Consider the following 17,153-nt stretch of genomic DNA (forward strand, 5'->3'; position numbering starts at 1 on the left):
GATTTGATTGGCGCGAATTGTTGTGGGACCCGGGGTGACGTGGCGCGAATCCACTACATAACCCTCCGACGGTCCAGATGAGTAGCTGCTCTCTCATTTCACCTGCAAAAGTAGAGATTTTTAGGCTTCCACTGTTGGCGTGCGACGATGGCTTCACACTCCTTCGCTGTTGCTCTCTTCTTCTTCTTCCTTCTCAACCTAGCTTCACTTCAAGGTAAACTGTAATTTTATTTATTTAAAAAAAAGTCTGAATTTGCATCAATATTTTATTTGCGTTTCACTGCCTCAGTTTCCATGTATTTCCATTTCAGTCTTCGCCGACGTGGTGCTGGAAGACGGGTACACCGTCACGACAGTGATCGACGGCCACAAACTCGGCATCAACCCGCACTCGGTGCTCCCTCGTCCTGGATCGTCCGATCTCCTCGTCCTCGACTCTTCCGGCAGTGCCGTATACACAGTACCGTTCCCCATACCAGGATCCCAAGGTAATTCAACTAGTAACTAGCCACTTCCGATTTCTGAACCGCCGTTAGTTTTCGTAGATGCTAAAACAGTTTAGGTGATGTTTCAGAGAGTGTGATTAAACTATTCTCCGGTGGCGACTTCGAGGGTTATTCTGACGGCGCACCGGGTTCGGCCCGGTTCAAGAAGCCCCGGAGCTTCGCTGTGGACACGAAAGGAAATGTCTTCGTTGCCGATAAGGGCAACAACGTCATTCGGAAAATAAGCGCTTCAGGTAACTCCTCCTTCTAGGTTTTTGCGAGCGTGGCATAATTCGTAAGTACTCACCCAACTCAATCAATAGGTAGTGTGAGTACAATTGCTGGAGGTTACACTCACTCACTGAAGCCTGGACGGGAGGACGGCCCTTCTCAAAACGCAACGTTTTCGACCGAATTGGAGCTGGCTTTCGTTGCCGATAAGTGCGCGCTTCTGGTCTCGGACTGGGGGAATCAGCTGGTGCGGTTGATTAATCTCAAGCCGGAGGACTGTGCTAGGTCTTCTCCGTCGGGTGCGCTTTTGTGTAATTACAGTAATTCATTTGGGGATTTTGGTTCTGATATTTAATTTAATTTTGATTTTAATGATAATGTTGTTATTATGCAATTTGCAGCACTTGGAGCAGCTTCGATTTGGCTTTTGGGTCTCGGATTGTCATGTCTTTTCGGGCTGCTTGTTGGAATTGTGATTAGGCCTTATATTATCCGCAATGTAAGTGTTTTGTTGCATAATTGCATCTTCTGTTATAATGTGTTGATTTGAATGTCAAGATCATAACTTTAACACAATGTGTCTAACTGGACTTGGTAGACAGGAGGGCCGCAACAGGCTCGGATTCAGCGCGACATGGAGGCGCTGCCAAATCAATCTGGGGAAGCAAGTACAGACTCTTTGCTTCGCCATCAAAAGCGCAACTGCTAGCTCCACCCCGTCTGTGTCGCTGCTGAGGCGGTTGTTTTTGTTGTGCATCTCTCATCTTTCTCTTATGTTTAGAACCAACCATGTAGGGTCCCGAGTTTCGCCTAAGGAATGTGTGTCTTTGATTGATTGTGATTTTCATAGCAATAGTAGTTTCAAGGTCACAGAGATAACAGAGTCGTCCAAGTATGTGGATCAGTTGAAGGATTTGGTAGGTGTTGATGGAAGCATGGAGTTGTGTAGCAGGAAGCAAGAAGATGGTAATGATGGGAGTGATGTGTTATCTAGTTCTCATGGAAGAATAGAAGGTATGATAGACAGTAATATTATGGGATTTGTGGAGGGAGCTAAAGAAACAACTCTGCCGGGAAGTTATTATGGTTTAGTTAAAAGGAGATGAGATGAAAAGGTTGAAGAAAGACAACTCTATTGTATGTATATAGCTTAACTTATCTCCAATTGTGAGGCTTGTGAGTATTTTGAATCTTTTCATCACTAGTACCTAATATCTGGATAATGGCATGTTCGTGATTGTGTGCTTACATTTTGTGCCACCATTTGGGTCATTTTCTTCTTCTCTCCTGAGAATCTCCATTTGATTTCAATTATTAGATTTTATCGAAACATCAAGTAATTGGGAAACTGGGTTTGTGAAACATGAATAGAGTCGTTATCTCTTCTTTTAACCAATGTGACAAATGGAAAATGTAAAGAAGCATCGGTAATTTCGAAAGCCAACCGATTTACTATATGATGAATGGATTGGGAAAAAAAAAAGGCACTGGTGCTTGTGATTCAAACAACACATCCAGTTAAAACGTGAAAAACATTTCATCTGATGACTCAAACTCTTGAGGCTGATTCTTAAGGGGGTTCGCCATATCACTTTTTGCAATTTGGTTGCAAGGAAACAGGGAAAGCGATATAACAATATATCTAATAAAGCATCAGAGAAGACCACCTCCTTGAATTATGAAAGAAATTATGTAAGAGGGGCAATATTCTTGAACAAAGGCCTTCAATATGTCGACCAGAATGAGATACCTCCAGGACTGAAATTCTCCACATGGAAATCAGAGAATGATTTGATACCACCTATAACCTAAAATTTGAAAGATTTATATGAAAGATCAAATAAGATCAAAACTATGTCTATATGCCTCTCTTACGTATATATGATCAATAGCCATAGGTATAACCCCTAGGATTGATTTGGGAGGTAAAACTGTAATGATTAAACATGGGATTTCCATAATCAATAGGCTTTATGACCACAGCTTCACCCTTCCCATCCTGCTCCTGAACTTCACCAAACACAATCTCAGTGGTTTTTTCACAACTCTGCTCATAGAAAGTATTGGGGTTTGATGATTGGTAACGATGATAATGCTGTTGTTGTTTTTGCAGCTGTTGCTGCTGCTGAATATCATCCCACCCATTATAGAAAACTCGGCTTTGCCGCAACTGATGCATTGTTTCAGCATCCTTGGCCATGAATGCGTAGGTTTTGCGTGGGGTGGGGGTTCGGGTTTCAATAGAAGGGGGCTCATCCTCATCTGGTATCACATAACTATCTTGCACAGGCCAAGAATTTGAATGCTTCTGCTGCTGCTGCTGAATTTGGTCTTGATAGTTTAGATGCTTTTTTCTAAAACCAGGAAATATTGCTCCCAGAATTTCAGCACCACATGCCCCAGCATTGACCAAAAGCTTCCCAATCGATCCAAAGAAGCCTTCTTCTTGCTTCTCCGGCTCATCTTCAGTTGGAATCAAAGGTGGCCTGACTGATTTCAGAGGCTTCTGGTATGGACTTGGAGGAATGCTCGTCTTCATTGGGCCTTGGTCCTTCAAAAATGTAATATAAAAGGTAAAAGAATGTTCTATGCTGTCGTAGAAGAAGCTATATGTCATGATCTATGATTCTCAAGGAAAAGCATTACATTGAACTTTTATCAAACTATTGTCATACTGAAGTTGTTATGGCAGAAAGGTAGTACATAATACCTAATCAAGGCAAGTGTAAAATAAGTCCTACTTTGAGGAAGTGATTCCCAGAAAAAGAAAATCCTCTTTTCATGAAGAATTTTCTTTCAAGTATCAACAATATTTCACTACAAATAATAAAGGTGGAATTCTGCATCTTTTCTGGGATCCACTTTTCCTATTTACAAACCCAACAAAATGTGAGAGTAACTTCAAATAGTTCCTACAAGAAAGATGGGCACAAATGACCTGCAGAACCAACATCTACCCCACAAAGTGTCCATGTCAACAAAGTGAATAGAAGGCAAAACTCAGCACTCACATTTTGGGAAGAGACAATTGTACCAACTCTGCGTTGTAGCAATGCTAGCATGTAACCAAAGAAGCCAGCACCCACAAGCATTGCAATCCCTGCAATGATGAAAATAAGTACCTATGTATTTTTCAATATTCACACCATCCAAAAGGAAATATTTGGGTAAATGAAGTTACCAAGGGGAAAACCACTTCCATACTGATAAGCACAGTCATCAAAATGGAGTTGGATCTCCCTGATTGCTTGATTTCCTCTGTCTATGACGAGTAAGGAGCAGCTGCTTCCAATGTAAACCACATCAAAGTCATCAGAAAACTTTGCATCCTCACTCGGTCCATCCACATGGCTTCCCCCACTTCCCTGTTTCCCTCCAGCAATTGTTGTAACCCCTGACAGTAGAAATTTGAATGACATCAAAATTAAACATCTAGCTACCAATTAGGAAAAAAATTATCATAATGATGATGATGATGATGGGTACTACAATAACAAACTACTGTAGTGAAGACGAGGTCAGAATGAAACAACAAAGAAAAAGGAAACAAATCCACTTTGTAATGATATGCTGAACATGAATGAAAAAACTTATGCTTAAACAAATTTAAAATTAGCAATTACCAGCATCACTTATCTTCCTGATTGCCATATTCATTGTGTCTGCAATATAAATGTTTCCACTGTCATCAACTGTAAGCCCCTTCGGGTGGTTCAATCTTGCCTCTCTGGTCCTCCCATCTACATGTCCAGAGTACCCTTCAGGGGATCCTGTAACCAGCTTTGGTCTGCTGTCTGCAGTGTTCCCATGAAATAGAGTGAAAGTATGAGAGATGCAAGCTCAAAAGAGTTGAATGAATCCGTAACAATGATAAAGGAGTTCATTTTCTTGAGGGGAAGCTCTTCAAATCTCTTTAAAATTTAGTAGTGTAATTAGTAGTACAGAGTAGACTGAAGACATCGACACAATATAGCATGCATCCAACAAAGATCAAGGCTCTTTCCAGTTTAGGGAAGACGAGATCATATAAAAGCTGGATGTTGGAATTTTTGGATACAAAGCACAGTTACCAATAGATTTGAACCTGGAAAGACAGCCATGAATAAAGAAGCCTTAAAATAGCAGCATTTTTTCTTTCTCCTAGAATCATTTTTTGGATCCCATATCCCAAAACCCAAACATAATAAAAGAAATATCGCCTTTGAACTACATGCAAATGCTTGCCAATCAAGACAAACTGGCTCAAAGAGACACTAAAGCATATAAAACTCTCGTAAGAACTCGAGTCCGGTACTAACTTGGCCAAACAGCAGATTTTGCAAATCATACTTCATAAAGTGGAGAATTCTACTTGCAAGTTCAATCAAACTAACAAAGCAATTTCCCAATGCATTCCATAAAAGCCACTTACAGAGAGACAGAGCGGAAGAGATCTTATAAAGGTTGCTATTAGCAGAATCCAAAATCAGAAGCTCCCCACTGGGCAACACCTCAACAGAGTAAGGCTCAATCCCAAGCTTGCTTCCATCAAACACTGTCTCCACATTAAACCCACTCTCATACTTCATCAACGGACGGCCAGAAATCGCTGCACACATAAATTTCACAAATCCCCACCGTTTCAGAATAGAAGACCATAAACCCTCAAAAAACAAGAGAGTATAAAATGAAAATGCGGATTAACATCAGAGATCTAGACCTGTTTTGGATGTTGCTCTGAGTGACCACAGCCACCACAGCCATTTCATGAAAGCAGAAGCAGCATTTGAAAAAACCCCACTGACAATCTCTGAAAATACCAACAAACAAAAAAAGTTCGGATTGAAAACAAACCAAAGTTCCAAAACCAAAAGCAGATCATATAGCAGCTAAGCTCACAGTCATGTATACATAAATTCAAAAAACTCACTCACTTGCTGGAGCAGTAGGAGCAGCTGATGAGACGCCTCCAAAAAGAACCAAAATGGCGAGACCAAACACCAAGACATTCCGACCCATTAGTCCTTTTCTCACAATGAAGCCCGGAACAGCACAGAACTGAAACATTCAAGCTGCCAGCATTGTAAGAAACCCTAAATCCTATCTGGGTTTTGCAAGAATGTGATGTGAGTGATATGAGCTAGGAGATGCTCTTCCTCAAATGGGTATTGGTTCTGTGTTTCGAACAAAACCAGTGTATTTGAGTGTAATGTGAAAGAAACTGCGTGTGAAAAGATGCAAGCGACAAAGATGAAAAAAGAGAGAAAAAAGGCAAAGGGAAAGGAAATACAAAAAAGCAGAGCTGCAGAGGGAGAGAGAGGGTCGCTCTCGCCTGTGTCAGTGGGGACTAAAGAGTGAACGGTGAGAGAGTGAGAAAGAATCATATGCTGCGGGGAGGATCGTGTCATGAATTTACTGGGTTTTTTTTAATTAAAAAGAAAAAAGAAATAACAAGAAAACTAACCATGGCCGCATTTATTCTCCACCTAAATTCTCTCCATGTTCCTTGTTTCTTTTTATAATATGCAAGTTTCCATTTCCGACATGCTATTATCATTTATTTGTTGTTACTTGATATTATGACCGTTTGTTTATTGTTCTAATTATATTTGAAAATATTTCAGCTCAATTTTGTTTCAACAATTTGACCTTTACTAGTGAGAGCATATTGACGGGATGATATCACCTACTCGTCTAGAGGTAAAACGGACAATTTGAGGAACCATTAGTGCATAACATAAGATAAGAGCGTCATTAACACTAGTCAGTAACTAACCCCACAGGTTTTTTTTTCATGCATTGAGGTTCACATGTGATTGTTAATGCGGATATAGATCGACCAAACGTCTAACCCCAAGAACATAAACGAGAATCAAGTGTGATGAAAATTCACTAATAAGAAAAATATCTCAAAATATTATTCATCAACGTCAAAGATCTACAGAATATTGTATACATCTTTAAAAATAAGATCACGTGGTAAAATTTTAAACTCTTATATTAGAACAAATGACCCAAATTAAAAGAGGAAGCACACAACCTTGATTGACTAAGATGAGAAAAAGATGAAAGTTCTAACTCAAATTTCCATATCACTTTTGAAACTCCTCACAACAAATTTTTAGCACAATACTTCATGTTTAAGTGTAATTTTCCTTTCTTGCTAAATTTAGAAGCAACTTATTTTCTTTAACTTTACTTATATAATTGATCCTCATCGTGTTCCCATTTTTATCATTCCATCATTCTAATAATCATAGCGGTTTGTTTTTAAACCAAGGCAAAAAAAGCTGTGTTAACTATATGAATTTTAAAAAAATGTATAATATGTATGTTTTTTATTGGGAGTTTCACTAAAACACCCAAAATGGAGGTTGAAATTATAAAAAAACCTAACACCCAAAACACTTTATAAACACACCCAAAATCCATCATTACACACACTCAAAACCCATTTATAAACACACCCAAAAAGTTGACTTTGGGGTTGATTTTGGGTGTGTTTCTATGTTTAAATAGTGCTTGGGTTTTTTTATAAATACATGTCTAGGATTGGGTTTATTTATAAATTTGTATTTTTTATTTTATTTTATTTATTTTTCTAAATATTTTTTATGTGTATGAATAGTTACGAACCAATCACAAACCATGAGGCCAAAACTCAAATCATATTGGCCCAGTCACTAACCATGAGGCTGGGCCCAACCCTGTCAGATTGGCAAATGGCAACCCTAGCTGCCCAGGCCGTTGACCAAATAAAACACCTACCCAGGCCATGCTGACCAAAATGACACGTGATAGGATAGAACCGATGCATAGTCGGCGACCAAGCAGCCCACTAAAGGTTGGGTTGGACGGTTGGATGGAGCGAAGGAAAACTTGTCTATAACGAGGTCCTATCTCTCTAATCAGGTGTCACATTATGTGAGACAAGATAAATTATTGGATGCCACAGCCGACGAAGTCACCCATCCGATGACACACACAAAATAGCGGGCGTGATTTCTGTATTATAGTGCAACTGGACTCCACGCTGGTCCTATCCATTTTTACAGTTCTTAGTTGGATTGACCCTTCTCTATCGTAGTTTGACATATGTGTAAAATAATTCTTCAAAAATACAAAAAGACAAGCTCTGCGTTTGGGCTGGAGTCGGCTCAGTATAGTGTTGTTTTTAGAAAATACAGATATAGTTTTAGTTGTACAAGCCCATTCTAGCTAAATCATATATTAGCCCACCCTACTATGTAGGGAAATCTCACATTTAAGTAAATCAAAATACAGGTTTAGGTGCAGCTCATACAAATGACCGATCCCATTCATTTTCATCCCCTAGCTGGAGTAATTACCGTGAGAAAAACTGTGTTGCAGATTGCTTGGCGAATGGAAGCTGATATGGGCTTCTGTACTGATGATATTTCTCCTATTTGAATAGCTTCCTTGTGGACTGATGATGTGTTAAGGGTGTTCAGAACTCATTTGACTTGTTCTCAGTCTGTTTAGCTTTTTTGGGGTGTTAGCCCCACTTCTCCACCTAAAAAAAAATTACAAATTTATAAAAAAACTCAATCCTAGACATGTATTTATAAAAAAACCCAAGCACTATTTAAACATAGAAACACACCCAAAATTAACCCCAAAGTCAACTTTTTGGGTGTGTTTATAAATGAGTTTTGAGTGTGTATAATGATGGATTTTGGGTGTGTTTATATGTTTAAATAGTACTTGGGTTTTTTTATAATTTCAACCCCCATTTTGGGTGTTTTAGTGAAACTCCCAAAAAAAATATACTCCCAACCCCAACCGTCGGATTGACTTTGGAGGCTGTATTTGAGAGCCATTAAACAGACCAGGAGGTTTGCTACTGAGAAATCAAACTCTCCCTTTAGAGCCATACACGTGTTTCTCTAGGTGCAATATAACTTTGAAAAGCTTCAAATGTTTTGCTTTCCTGTTTTATTCTTTTTTTTTGGGGTCGAAATTCCTGTTTTAATCTTGTACAACATTAAATGTTTTTTTTTCCTTTCTTTCTTCCTTTCTCTCTTCCTGTTTTTTTTTCTTTCTCCCCAAAACCTAGACAGGCATCTCTGGGTTTGATTGGCAATGAACCCATGTTGGTGATAGTTCGACGATTGCAGTTGTGGTGGTTGATGGGTTAGGGAAACCCCATTATAATAGATCTCCAAAAAATATAAATTAAGCCTACCCCAATTTAATTCCTGATTATCTCATTATATATACATATCAAACTGATATTGACAAAGAATATAAAGTTCATAATAGGACAAGTATTTCCCTTTTCCCGATGATCTTGTACACACATATCAACTGTTAGTAATAAAGAATATAAAAGTCCATAATGGGACAAGTATTTCCCTTCTCGAAGCATACTGTCTTCCCATATCCCCATGTATAACAGTTTTCTTGGACCACCTGACCTGACAGACCATTAATTGTGACGATTGGGTTTAGTGATTTAGATAGTAGATACCTTCAGGATACAGGCTGTGTTGTCCTGTTCCTGTCTTTAGAGCTTGTCACTATTTGAGAGAACCTATCTATTTCTTATGACAAGAATATTATCCTCATCCTGGCCATTTCAAAATTGAATTGAATTGCATTGCCTTGACTTACTGCAAAGGAAAAACTTGGCAGGTGACACTCACAGAACAATATAAAGTGAAACTGAAGATGATCAAGTAAACAATTAGCATTGAGGATGTATTATATCATTATGGATCGAACTGAGATTTATCTATTGTGACAAAAACATTGTATCTATACAAGTTAAATGGTGCCCCCCAAACGGTTAAAAACAGCCATTACCGCCATCTGTAAATATCCAATCACTCTTACCGGGCACCGATAAATACATATTCGATGTCACCACGTACAAAACAAGAATGGTCAAGTCCTTCATGATCCCGAACCACTTCAGAGGTTAAAAAGAATCCATCTGGCCAAAACGATGATTTAAGGTCACGCAAACGGTGACAGTTCGAATCAATAGATGCTTTCGAAAGAAACCTGGATATGTGGAAGATGCCTAGGCTTTGGGCTTGAAGCAGTAGCAAGGCCTTGAAGTAATTTCACAACATCACTGGCATCATCAAGATAGTACTTGGCCTTGCTTGGCTTTCTTCCGACTGTGCAGGCAAATATTTCGGGAGGAGAAGGCAACGATGGACTGGTGACCGTGCTTAATATGCTTTCAAACATGTCTTCATCGGATCTATCATCCCCAATGCACATCACAAAATCTGGTGCCTTCCCATCATTGACCATTCTTGAAAGAATCTTCTCAGCAACCAATCCTTTACTTACTCCCTGCATGTAATAAGGCATTAGTGTAAAAATTCACACCAGTATTGTGTTTGCGTAAGTGTATATGTGCATGTGGGAAAAGAGACTCAGTGGAGGCAGTCTTACCTGTGGCTTAACTTCAACAATATGCTGGCCCCTCTTAACAACTGCTGGTTCGTTAGAAAGAACATTTTCCAGATGATCCAACAATTCCTTGGCTTGACAGGATCCAAAGTCAGGGTCTGCATCTTGATGATGCCATACCAAAGCACTCTCTTTAGTTTCTATGTTGGAGCCATCCGTTGCCTCTGTATACAATCTCATCACAGGCTCCACAATTTCTTTCCAATCCAGATCGGCACCAACGGGACTGGTTTCCCACTCAGAACTTCTATTCCACCTATACCAACAGAACAAAATACCTTAGTTCAGTTTAAAAATCAGGAAGGGGCTTGCTCAAAATTCAACAAATAACATATTAGTGACATACCTTAAGAAGTAACCATGTTCAGCAGCAATTCCCAGAGTCTCGCATGAGGCAAACCAATCGCTTAGAGAGGTCCTTCCTCTACCGCTAACAATGAAAACAGTGTTCTTTGGATCCTTGCACAGGGAATTCATAAGAGAGAGGACTTCTGGGCTTGGGGCCTTAATAATGGAAGCTTCGGGAATAACAGTTCCATCATAGTCCAGGAATATTGCCCTTCTATTTGTTCTTTTATATGCTGAGACAATATGGTCTACAGACAACTTCCTAAAGTTCGGAGAAAGGGAAACAACTCTGAACCTCAAGCCCAATCCAATACCCCAGCACCGTTTACTATAATGATCTCGGCATGCTCTATCCAAATCCTGCGCAAAGCTTCGAGCCCAATAAGCCACATCATGAGAACTAACATAACGATAGTGTTTCTCATGACGTAATTGCTTCTCGGATTTAGGCATGGTGATAGCCAAGTTCAAGGCATCAGCTACAGCATCAATGTCCCACGGGTTAACCCTGATTGCTCCACTTAATGAAGGTGAGCAACCAATAAATTCAGACACAACAAGCATGCTTGTCTGAGGAGAATCTTCTGTAATGCCTAAAGCTTCATTTATAAGTGGAGTTCCCTGCCTGCAAACAATATACTTGTAAGGAACTAAGTTCATTCCATCCCTCACAGCATTCACTATACAACATTCTGCTACAGCATAATACGCTGTCTTCTCGTAACGCGGGACAGGACGATCAATAAGAACAACCGGTTCATAAGTAGGTGAACCATAAACCTCATTTATCCTTCTGGCAGTTAAGTATGTCTCACTCTTTGCTTCCTGTACATCTTTCCCTAAGCCCCTTGCAGGATTCACAATTTGAACCAGAACTATTTTGCCCTGCAACTCTGGATTCTGCTGTAAGAGTTGTTCTAAAGCTAGAAACTTTAAGCTGATGCCTTTAAATATATCCATGTCATCAATGCCAAGAATCATCTTTTTCCCCTTGAACTGCTCTTGAATCTCTTTAATTTTGGAAGTTGTATTCGGAAGATTCAACGCAGATTCAAGCTGACCCATATGAACACCTACAGGAAGAATTTTAATGTAGACAGTGCGGCCAAAATAATCAAGCCCAATATGTCCTCGTTTGGATTCATAGTCCAGGCCCAACATTCTACTGCAGCATGAGAGGAAGTGGCGTGCATAATCAAATGTATGAAAACCAATGAGATCACAATTTAGCAAACCCCTCAAAATTTCATCTCGAACAGGCATAGTTCGATAAATTTCTGATGATGGAAATGGACTGTGAAGGAAGAATCCAAGCTTTACTCGATAGTATCGCTTCCTCAAAAATGTTGGGAGAACCATCAAGTGATAATCATGAACCCAAACACAATCATCCTCAGGATTAATAACTTCCATCACCTTGTCTGCAAATATTTTGTTTGCAGATACATAGGCCTGCCACAGTGACCGGTCAAAGCGATCGCCATGATCCGGGCACATAGGCAGCATGTAATGGAAAAGGGGCCATAGTTGCTGCTTACAAAACCCCAAATAAAACTTCTTTTGAAGATCACTGGGTAGAAATGTCGGCACACAATTGAATTCCTCCAGCAGTTTCTGTGCAACTTCATCTTGCTCACTGATATCTATTTCAGCCTTGAGAGACCCCACATAAACAACCTCAGTTTCAGACGAAAATCCATCCCTTGATTGTAGCAAAATTGAATCCTCATCCAAACTGAAGCGCCATTTATCCGTTTCTGGATCCTTTTTAGCATGTAATGGTAACATATTCGCCACAACAATTTTCCTCTCACGACAAACAGATGATGTGGAATCTGAATCCCCATCATCATTGCTATCCACATCAGAGATAATGCCAGGAACAGTCATCACACGTGGAAGGGCCCTTGGAGTACAAGGAATATCCAAAAGTCCTCCAGATGCCAAATCAAAAAGGTTCGTACAAGATCTTGATGCCATGAATAGAAACCCTTTCTACTTGAATCATGCAGAGCAACAAAGTACCAGAAAATAGTAATTTCCACAAACCTGCACAAAATTGAAAGAATGATCACACCATTAAACTGCTGCCACTTACTAAATCCTCTTTTCCCACATACAACAAATAAACTACACATGGTCCAATTCTGATTGCTGGTCAATAGAATCAAAATAATTACACTGAATATAACATGCTTTCCTCTCACATGTTATGTTGCAACAAAAGGAAAGAGCAAACAATACATTCGCCATAAAACATACTGAATATGGAAGTATATCAATTATCAAGGCATATGAAATTCAACTCTGTGTTTGAATGTCCTGCTCATCCATGATAAATTGAATTCCATGTTTCTTTCTTTACACCATTTTCAATCCATGATTATAAAACAAAAAAAGTGTGGACAAAAACAGGTACTCGGTAACCAGGTAAGCATGCATCCAATGCAGCACCTTTTCGGTACAAATACGCTGAAAGGAAGTTGAAACAGCTGATGTGTGGGCATCCAAATAGGGTGAAGAGAAAATTATACCGTAAAGAGAGTTTTTTCTAATCAAATGAGGTAAAGGAAGAGTTGTACAAGCATACAAAAAGTATAATTATAGGTTTCTAGAAGGCCCTTCTGTCATCATACATTGACCATTGTCCTATCCTGAATTTATTCTCCACGTATCATTTGAATCTGATGCATAAAATTGACCTACACAAATACGTGCAGTAGTATACAAGAACTAAATTCCTTTTTTTCCTTTTCCAGCGTAACAGCAATATCCAACCTAGTCAAAGTATTCCAAAAAAAAGCAAACAGTGCGCATCACAGATTTTATTAATATTTTGAAGGTTTGATGCAAATCTAGCAGATATACACAAATCCTGGCTCTACGACACAGTAAACTACCTTTCCCGTACGAATAAATTCCTAAAATAGTTTTCTACCAATCTAAACAAGAAAACGAACACAAATTTAATTTATTTTCTTTGTGTTCGAAGAAAAAGAACACAAATTTATCAACCAAAAAGAAAATGAAGTACGTTGTGAAAGCTATATGCTGCAACTACAAGTAAAAAAAGATCTCAGCATACGCTGGATATAAGTGAAAAAACGTGAGGATTACCTGAATCAAAATTTATTATGAAACTAAGAGTCCCGTCCGGAGCTTCGATCAACAACTTCCTGGCAAAAAAACTGTCAAAATCATTCCAAAAAGACAAAATTTCCATAAACCAAAAGGCACAAAATAAAAAATCTATTCAGGTTATAGCGCTTTTGCCGTCCGTTTGGTTCCCAATAAAATAGAACAGTTGAAGAAAAGAAAGCTCGTGAGTAATCCAGAACAAGCAAAAACGAAGGCGAGTAGTTGTGTGCAGCCGACTGAAAAGCGTAAATTTAGGAGACTGAGATCAAGACTTTTACGTGCTATGGCTATCTCACAAATTCTCGAGAACCAAACGGACCGCATGGAAAATTCAAGAAGCCGCCGCATAAGAAAGCGGCAGGCAGATCAACAAGGAAGACAATAGCTTACCTTTCCGGTGGGAGGCCGGCGATCGGCGCCGGTTGGTTATCGGAAAACGGCAAATTAAATTTTAACGTTGGAAGTGAGAGAGAGAGAGAGAGAGAGAGAGAGAGAGAGAGAGAGAGAGAGATGGAGGCTGCGCTGGTGTTACAAACTCAAAATAAAGAAAGAGAGAGATCGGAATGTTAAAATATAAACAAAGTAAGAAAGTTTTAGAGGGAGAAGGAGAGAGAGTCCATGTGAGTTTTTTTACCGCGGTTTGTTTATTTTAACTCTGGGGTTAGGTTTCATTTTGGATAACGTTGAGGCCTCCAACTATATTTCCAAAAATGACAATACTACCCTTTCGTGCTCTTTTAGTTTCCTGTTTTGATTTTCTTTATTTTCATTGCGCGTGTCTCTCCTCTTGTGGACCCCACCATCGGCTTTTTTTTTCTTCTTCTTCTTCTTTTCGCTTGAGAGGGTTTTTCTAATTTTATTTTATTTTATTTTGTATTTTGCGGGCTTCTTTCGAAAGTCACATGTATTAATGTTGTGGATAAGATTTGCATTAGTTTCCTTTTTCCTTTTTCCTTTTTTCTTATAAAAGGAAACTTTTCATTAAATCTTTTGGTTTTTTTTTTTCTCGGCCAGATCCTCCATATCTTGTTGAATATGATATAAGAGTGGAGCAACTATTGAATTATTGAATTATAAGATAATTGCATCCATAGCAATTAATTGTTTTAAGTTTTTATAGTATAGTATACATGTATGTACGTTGTGGTTTTGACATTTATTTGACAAATTTGCACTGTATTTATTTGAATTACTCGTGTACATATATATTCTCATCTCGTGTATTATTGATTTGTGTACGTTGAAGTTTCAACTCATTATATTTTGGTTCAGCTTCGATTATTCGAAACTAAACCAAACAAGTATCCCTTAAATCCAAAATGCCATATTCAAATGTATTTTTAATTTATTGAAAGCAATATATTAATCAAGTGCACATACTATGGTTAGAGAATGAATAAACTTATGTATTGTGACTTGTCATATGAGGATAGATAAAGTCATAATTGGTGTAGTTAGACGAGAAAAACTTACCTAATGAGACTTGTCATATAAGAAGAGGTAAAGACACAACTAGTGTAGTCAAGAGAGAAAATTTACATAATGTTGACTTGTCATATGAGAAACGATAAAAACGCAATTAACGTACATCCTTTAAATTTAAATATTGTCAAATATTTTCATCGTGTGCTAATCCAATCAAGCATGGGGAAAAACAGATAACTAGCTAGGCTATAGCCTAAGCTAAAACTTGAAGTAAAATGAAATATCTACATATGCCTTTAAACCTAGCCAGTGTGCACTCAGAATTAAAAAAGAAAATATCATATATATCTTATTTAAAATCCTGCATTAATCCCTCAATTTAACCTAATTCAACATTCGATTTTAATAAGATCCTACCCAATTGCACGTTGCTGTCGAATTTTTTCATAAAAAAATAAAAAATAAAAAATAAAAAGCAAATGAAAAATGATATACTTGTGTGTGTATCATGAGATGTATTAAAAATAATGTAGGTGGGGGGATGTAGACTGGTTTCACTAGGGAGGGAGGGAGCGTAGTCAAATGTGTCCTCCTCCATAATAATAAATTTACGAAATCAAGGTCACCATAATTTACTTTTAACCTAAGCTACGATTTTGATGAGCCGCGTCGGTGAGGCAAATATTTATATTAGTTTTGAAAGTGTCGTTGTGGGAAATGAATTGGTTCTTTCTCACCGTCACCCAAAAAAGGGTTAGCTTAAACACCTTTGTTTAAACTTTAGAGATGGATTGAAAGCACTTCCCCACAACTTTTATTAAATAACATTATCCTCCAATAGTTTTTTATGGCCGTACATTTTTTTAATACCAATTGTTTAGCAAAGTTTAGGTCAAATTTCCTTGAGTTATTTTTTTAATCTGACTATGTCCCACCTCATCCAATTGCATCGTTATCCTCAACTCAACCAAGTAATAAAATAAAACAAAGAACTCAGCACGACTCTGTGTTTCTACGCACGCCATTAGCGACGGCATTCGTGACTGGGTGGTGATAATCTTGCACATGAAAAGGCCTCTGCGATGTTCAATTAACCTTGTGAGATTCATGCACTTCCCCCTAACAACAAAAAATCAATATTAATGTCAAAACATCCTTTTGAACTTATAAATCTGAAAAAATGTACTCCGTGCAAAACATCCTTGCAATTCATGGCACACCTCTGCACTCTTAATTTATTATGATATTCTTTTTGGATTGATTTTTAGCCAGGATGCCTTTGCCGTCCATCCGCCTTGAACAGTGGCCGTGCCCTAGGCGCGGCCTCGACTTTGGCCATCGTAGCTAGCTTAACTCTAATTATAGGGGTCACTTATTTTCATTTTAAATTTAAGTAGATCAATGATAGCCTAAATTATTCTAATCCAACATCTATAGTAAATTAACATTTGTGGGGTTGTAATAACAACTTTAAAAGACGAGGGATTCAAACTCTAGTGTGCTTTTACAACCACACTTAACACCGTAACTAGAGTCTTATTTCTTCAATTTCCTTAATTTATTTGTGTTTGAAGCAATATTAGAAATGGAGAGATCACAGATAAAACAACCCCATATGCAAGGATAAAATAAAAAGGGGAAATCTTGTACAAAACACAAAGGAGTTACCTTTTTTGTGTGTGTGCATGATTAGCTTGTCATGCATGCTATTATGCTAACTTGGAATTTATTAGTGAAGTGTTTCTATTTTGTGGTATTTTTCCATAAATTATAAATTATACAGATAATTATTGGATAGCACGAATGTTATCCAATAATAAAGTCAAAAGATGCTTCAACTCACCTTTAAATCTTTAATCAGACTTCGACCAAAAAATTTTTTTATTTAATCAGACAAATAATTTTTTATCCTAATTTCTATTTAAAAAAACGTGATAATATCCATCCCAGTCGTTTCTAATTTATCATTTATCCAATTCAAAACCGAACCAAACAAATAAATAAAATATGTATTAGCTTTCATGGGGAACAAAAAGGAATATCTCCTAAAGCCTCGTTAGGTTTGTAAATAGAAAATTAATTACTTTCTTATGTTTGGTA

General features: G+C 38.1%; 3 protein-coding genes across 5 annotated transcripts; 1 reads left to right on the forward strand and 2 right to left on the reverse strand.

Annotated features, from left to right (window-relative positions):
- The first annotated feature begins 65 nt into the window (after positions 1–65).
- Positions 66–1,964, forward strand: LOC103321726 (NHL domain-containing protein). The gene is made up of 6 exons (XM_008223553.2): positions 66–214; positions 312–488; positions 575–739; positions 809–1,015; positions 1,118–1,215; positions 1,319–1,964. The coding sequence occupies exons 1-6, from the start codon at positions 148–150 to the stop codon at positions 1,820–1,822; spliced, it is 1,218 nt and encodes a 405-aa protein (XP_008221775.2). The 5' UTR covers positions 66–147; the 3' UTR covers positions 1,823–1,964.
- Positions 1,965–2,357: 393 nt separating this feature from the next.
- LOC103321728 (uncharacterized) lies at positions 2,358–6,101 on the reverse strand. Of its 2 annotated transcripts, none has more exons than XM_008223555.3 (7): positions 5,630–6,101; positions 5,416–5,505; positions 5,128–5,304; positions 4,340–4,510; positions 3,898–4,110; positions 3,728–3,816; positions 2,358–3,267 (listed from the first exon to the last, which is right to left on the reverse strand). In XM_008223555.3, exons 1-7 carry the CDS (start codon positions 5,760–5,762, stop codon positions 2,602–2,604), a joined length of 1,539 nt encoding a protein of 512 aa, XP_008221777.2. In that variant the 5' UTR covers positions 5,763–6,101; the 3' UTR covers positions 2,358–2,601. The 2 variants fall into 2 exon arrangements, with proteins under 2 accessions (XP_008221777.2, XP_088902185.1); XM_089046059.1 differs by having other exon boundaries at positions 5,626–6,051.
- A 3,286-nt stretch (positions 6,102–9,387) lies between these two features.
- On the reverse strand, positions 9,388–14,199 carry LOC103321729 (putative alpha,alpha-trehalose-phosphate synthase [UDP-forming] 10). 2 transcript variants are annotated; one of them, XM_008223556.3, is made up of 5 exons: positions 14,019–14,199; positions 13,608–13,666; positions 10,489–12,539; positions 10,125–10,398; positions 9,388–10,022 (listed from the first exon to the last, which is right to left on the reverse strand). In XM_008223556.3, the coding sequence occupies exons 3-5, from the start codon at positions 12,468–12,470 to the stop codon at positions 9,699–9,701; spliced, it is 2,580 nt and encodes an 859-aa protein (XP_008221778.2). In that variant the 5' UTR covers positions 12,471–12,539; positions 13,608–13,666; positions 14,019–14,199; the 3' UTR covers positions 9,388–9,698. The 2 variants fall into 2 exon arrangements, with proteins under 2 accessions (XP_008221778.2, XP_016647742.2); XM_016792256.2 differs by having other exon boundaries at positions 13,608–13,678; positions 14,019–14,174.
- Between the last annotated feature and the right edge of the window lie 2,954 nt (positions 14,200–17,153).

This window comes from Prunus mume, linkage group LG2 (assembly GCF_029339155.1).
Source record: "Prunus mume cultivar Tortuosa linkage group LG2, ASM2933915v1, whole genome shotgun sequence".
NCBI lineage: Eukaryota > Viridiplantae > Streptophyta > Magnoliopsida > Rosales > Rosaceae > Prunus > Prunus mume.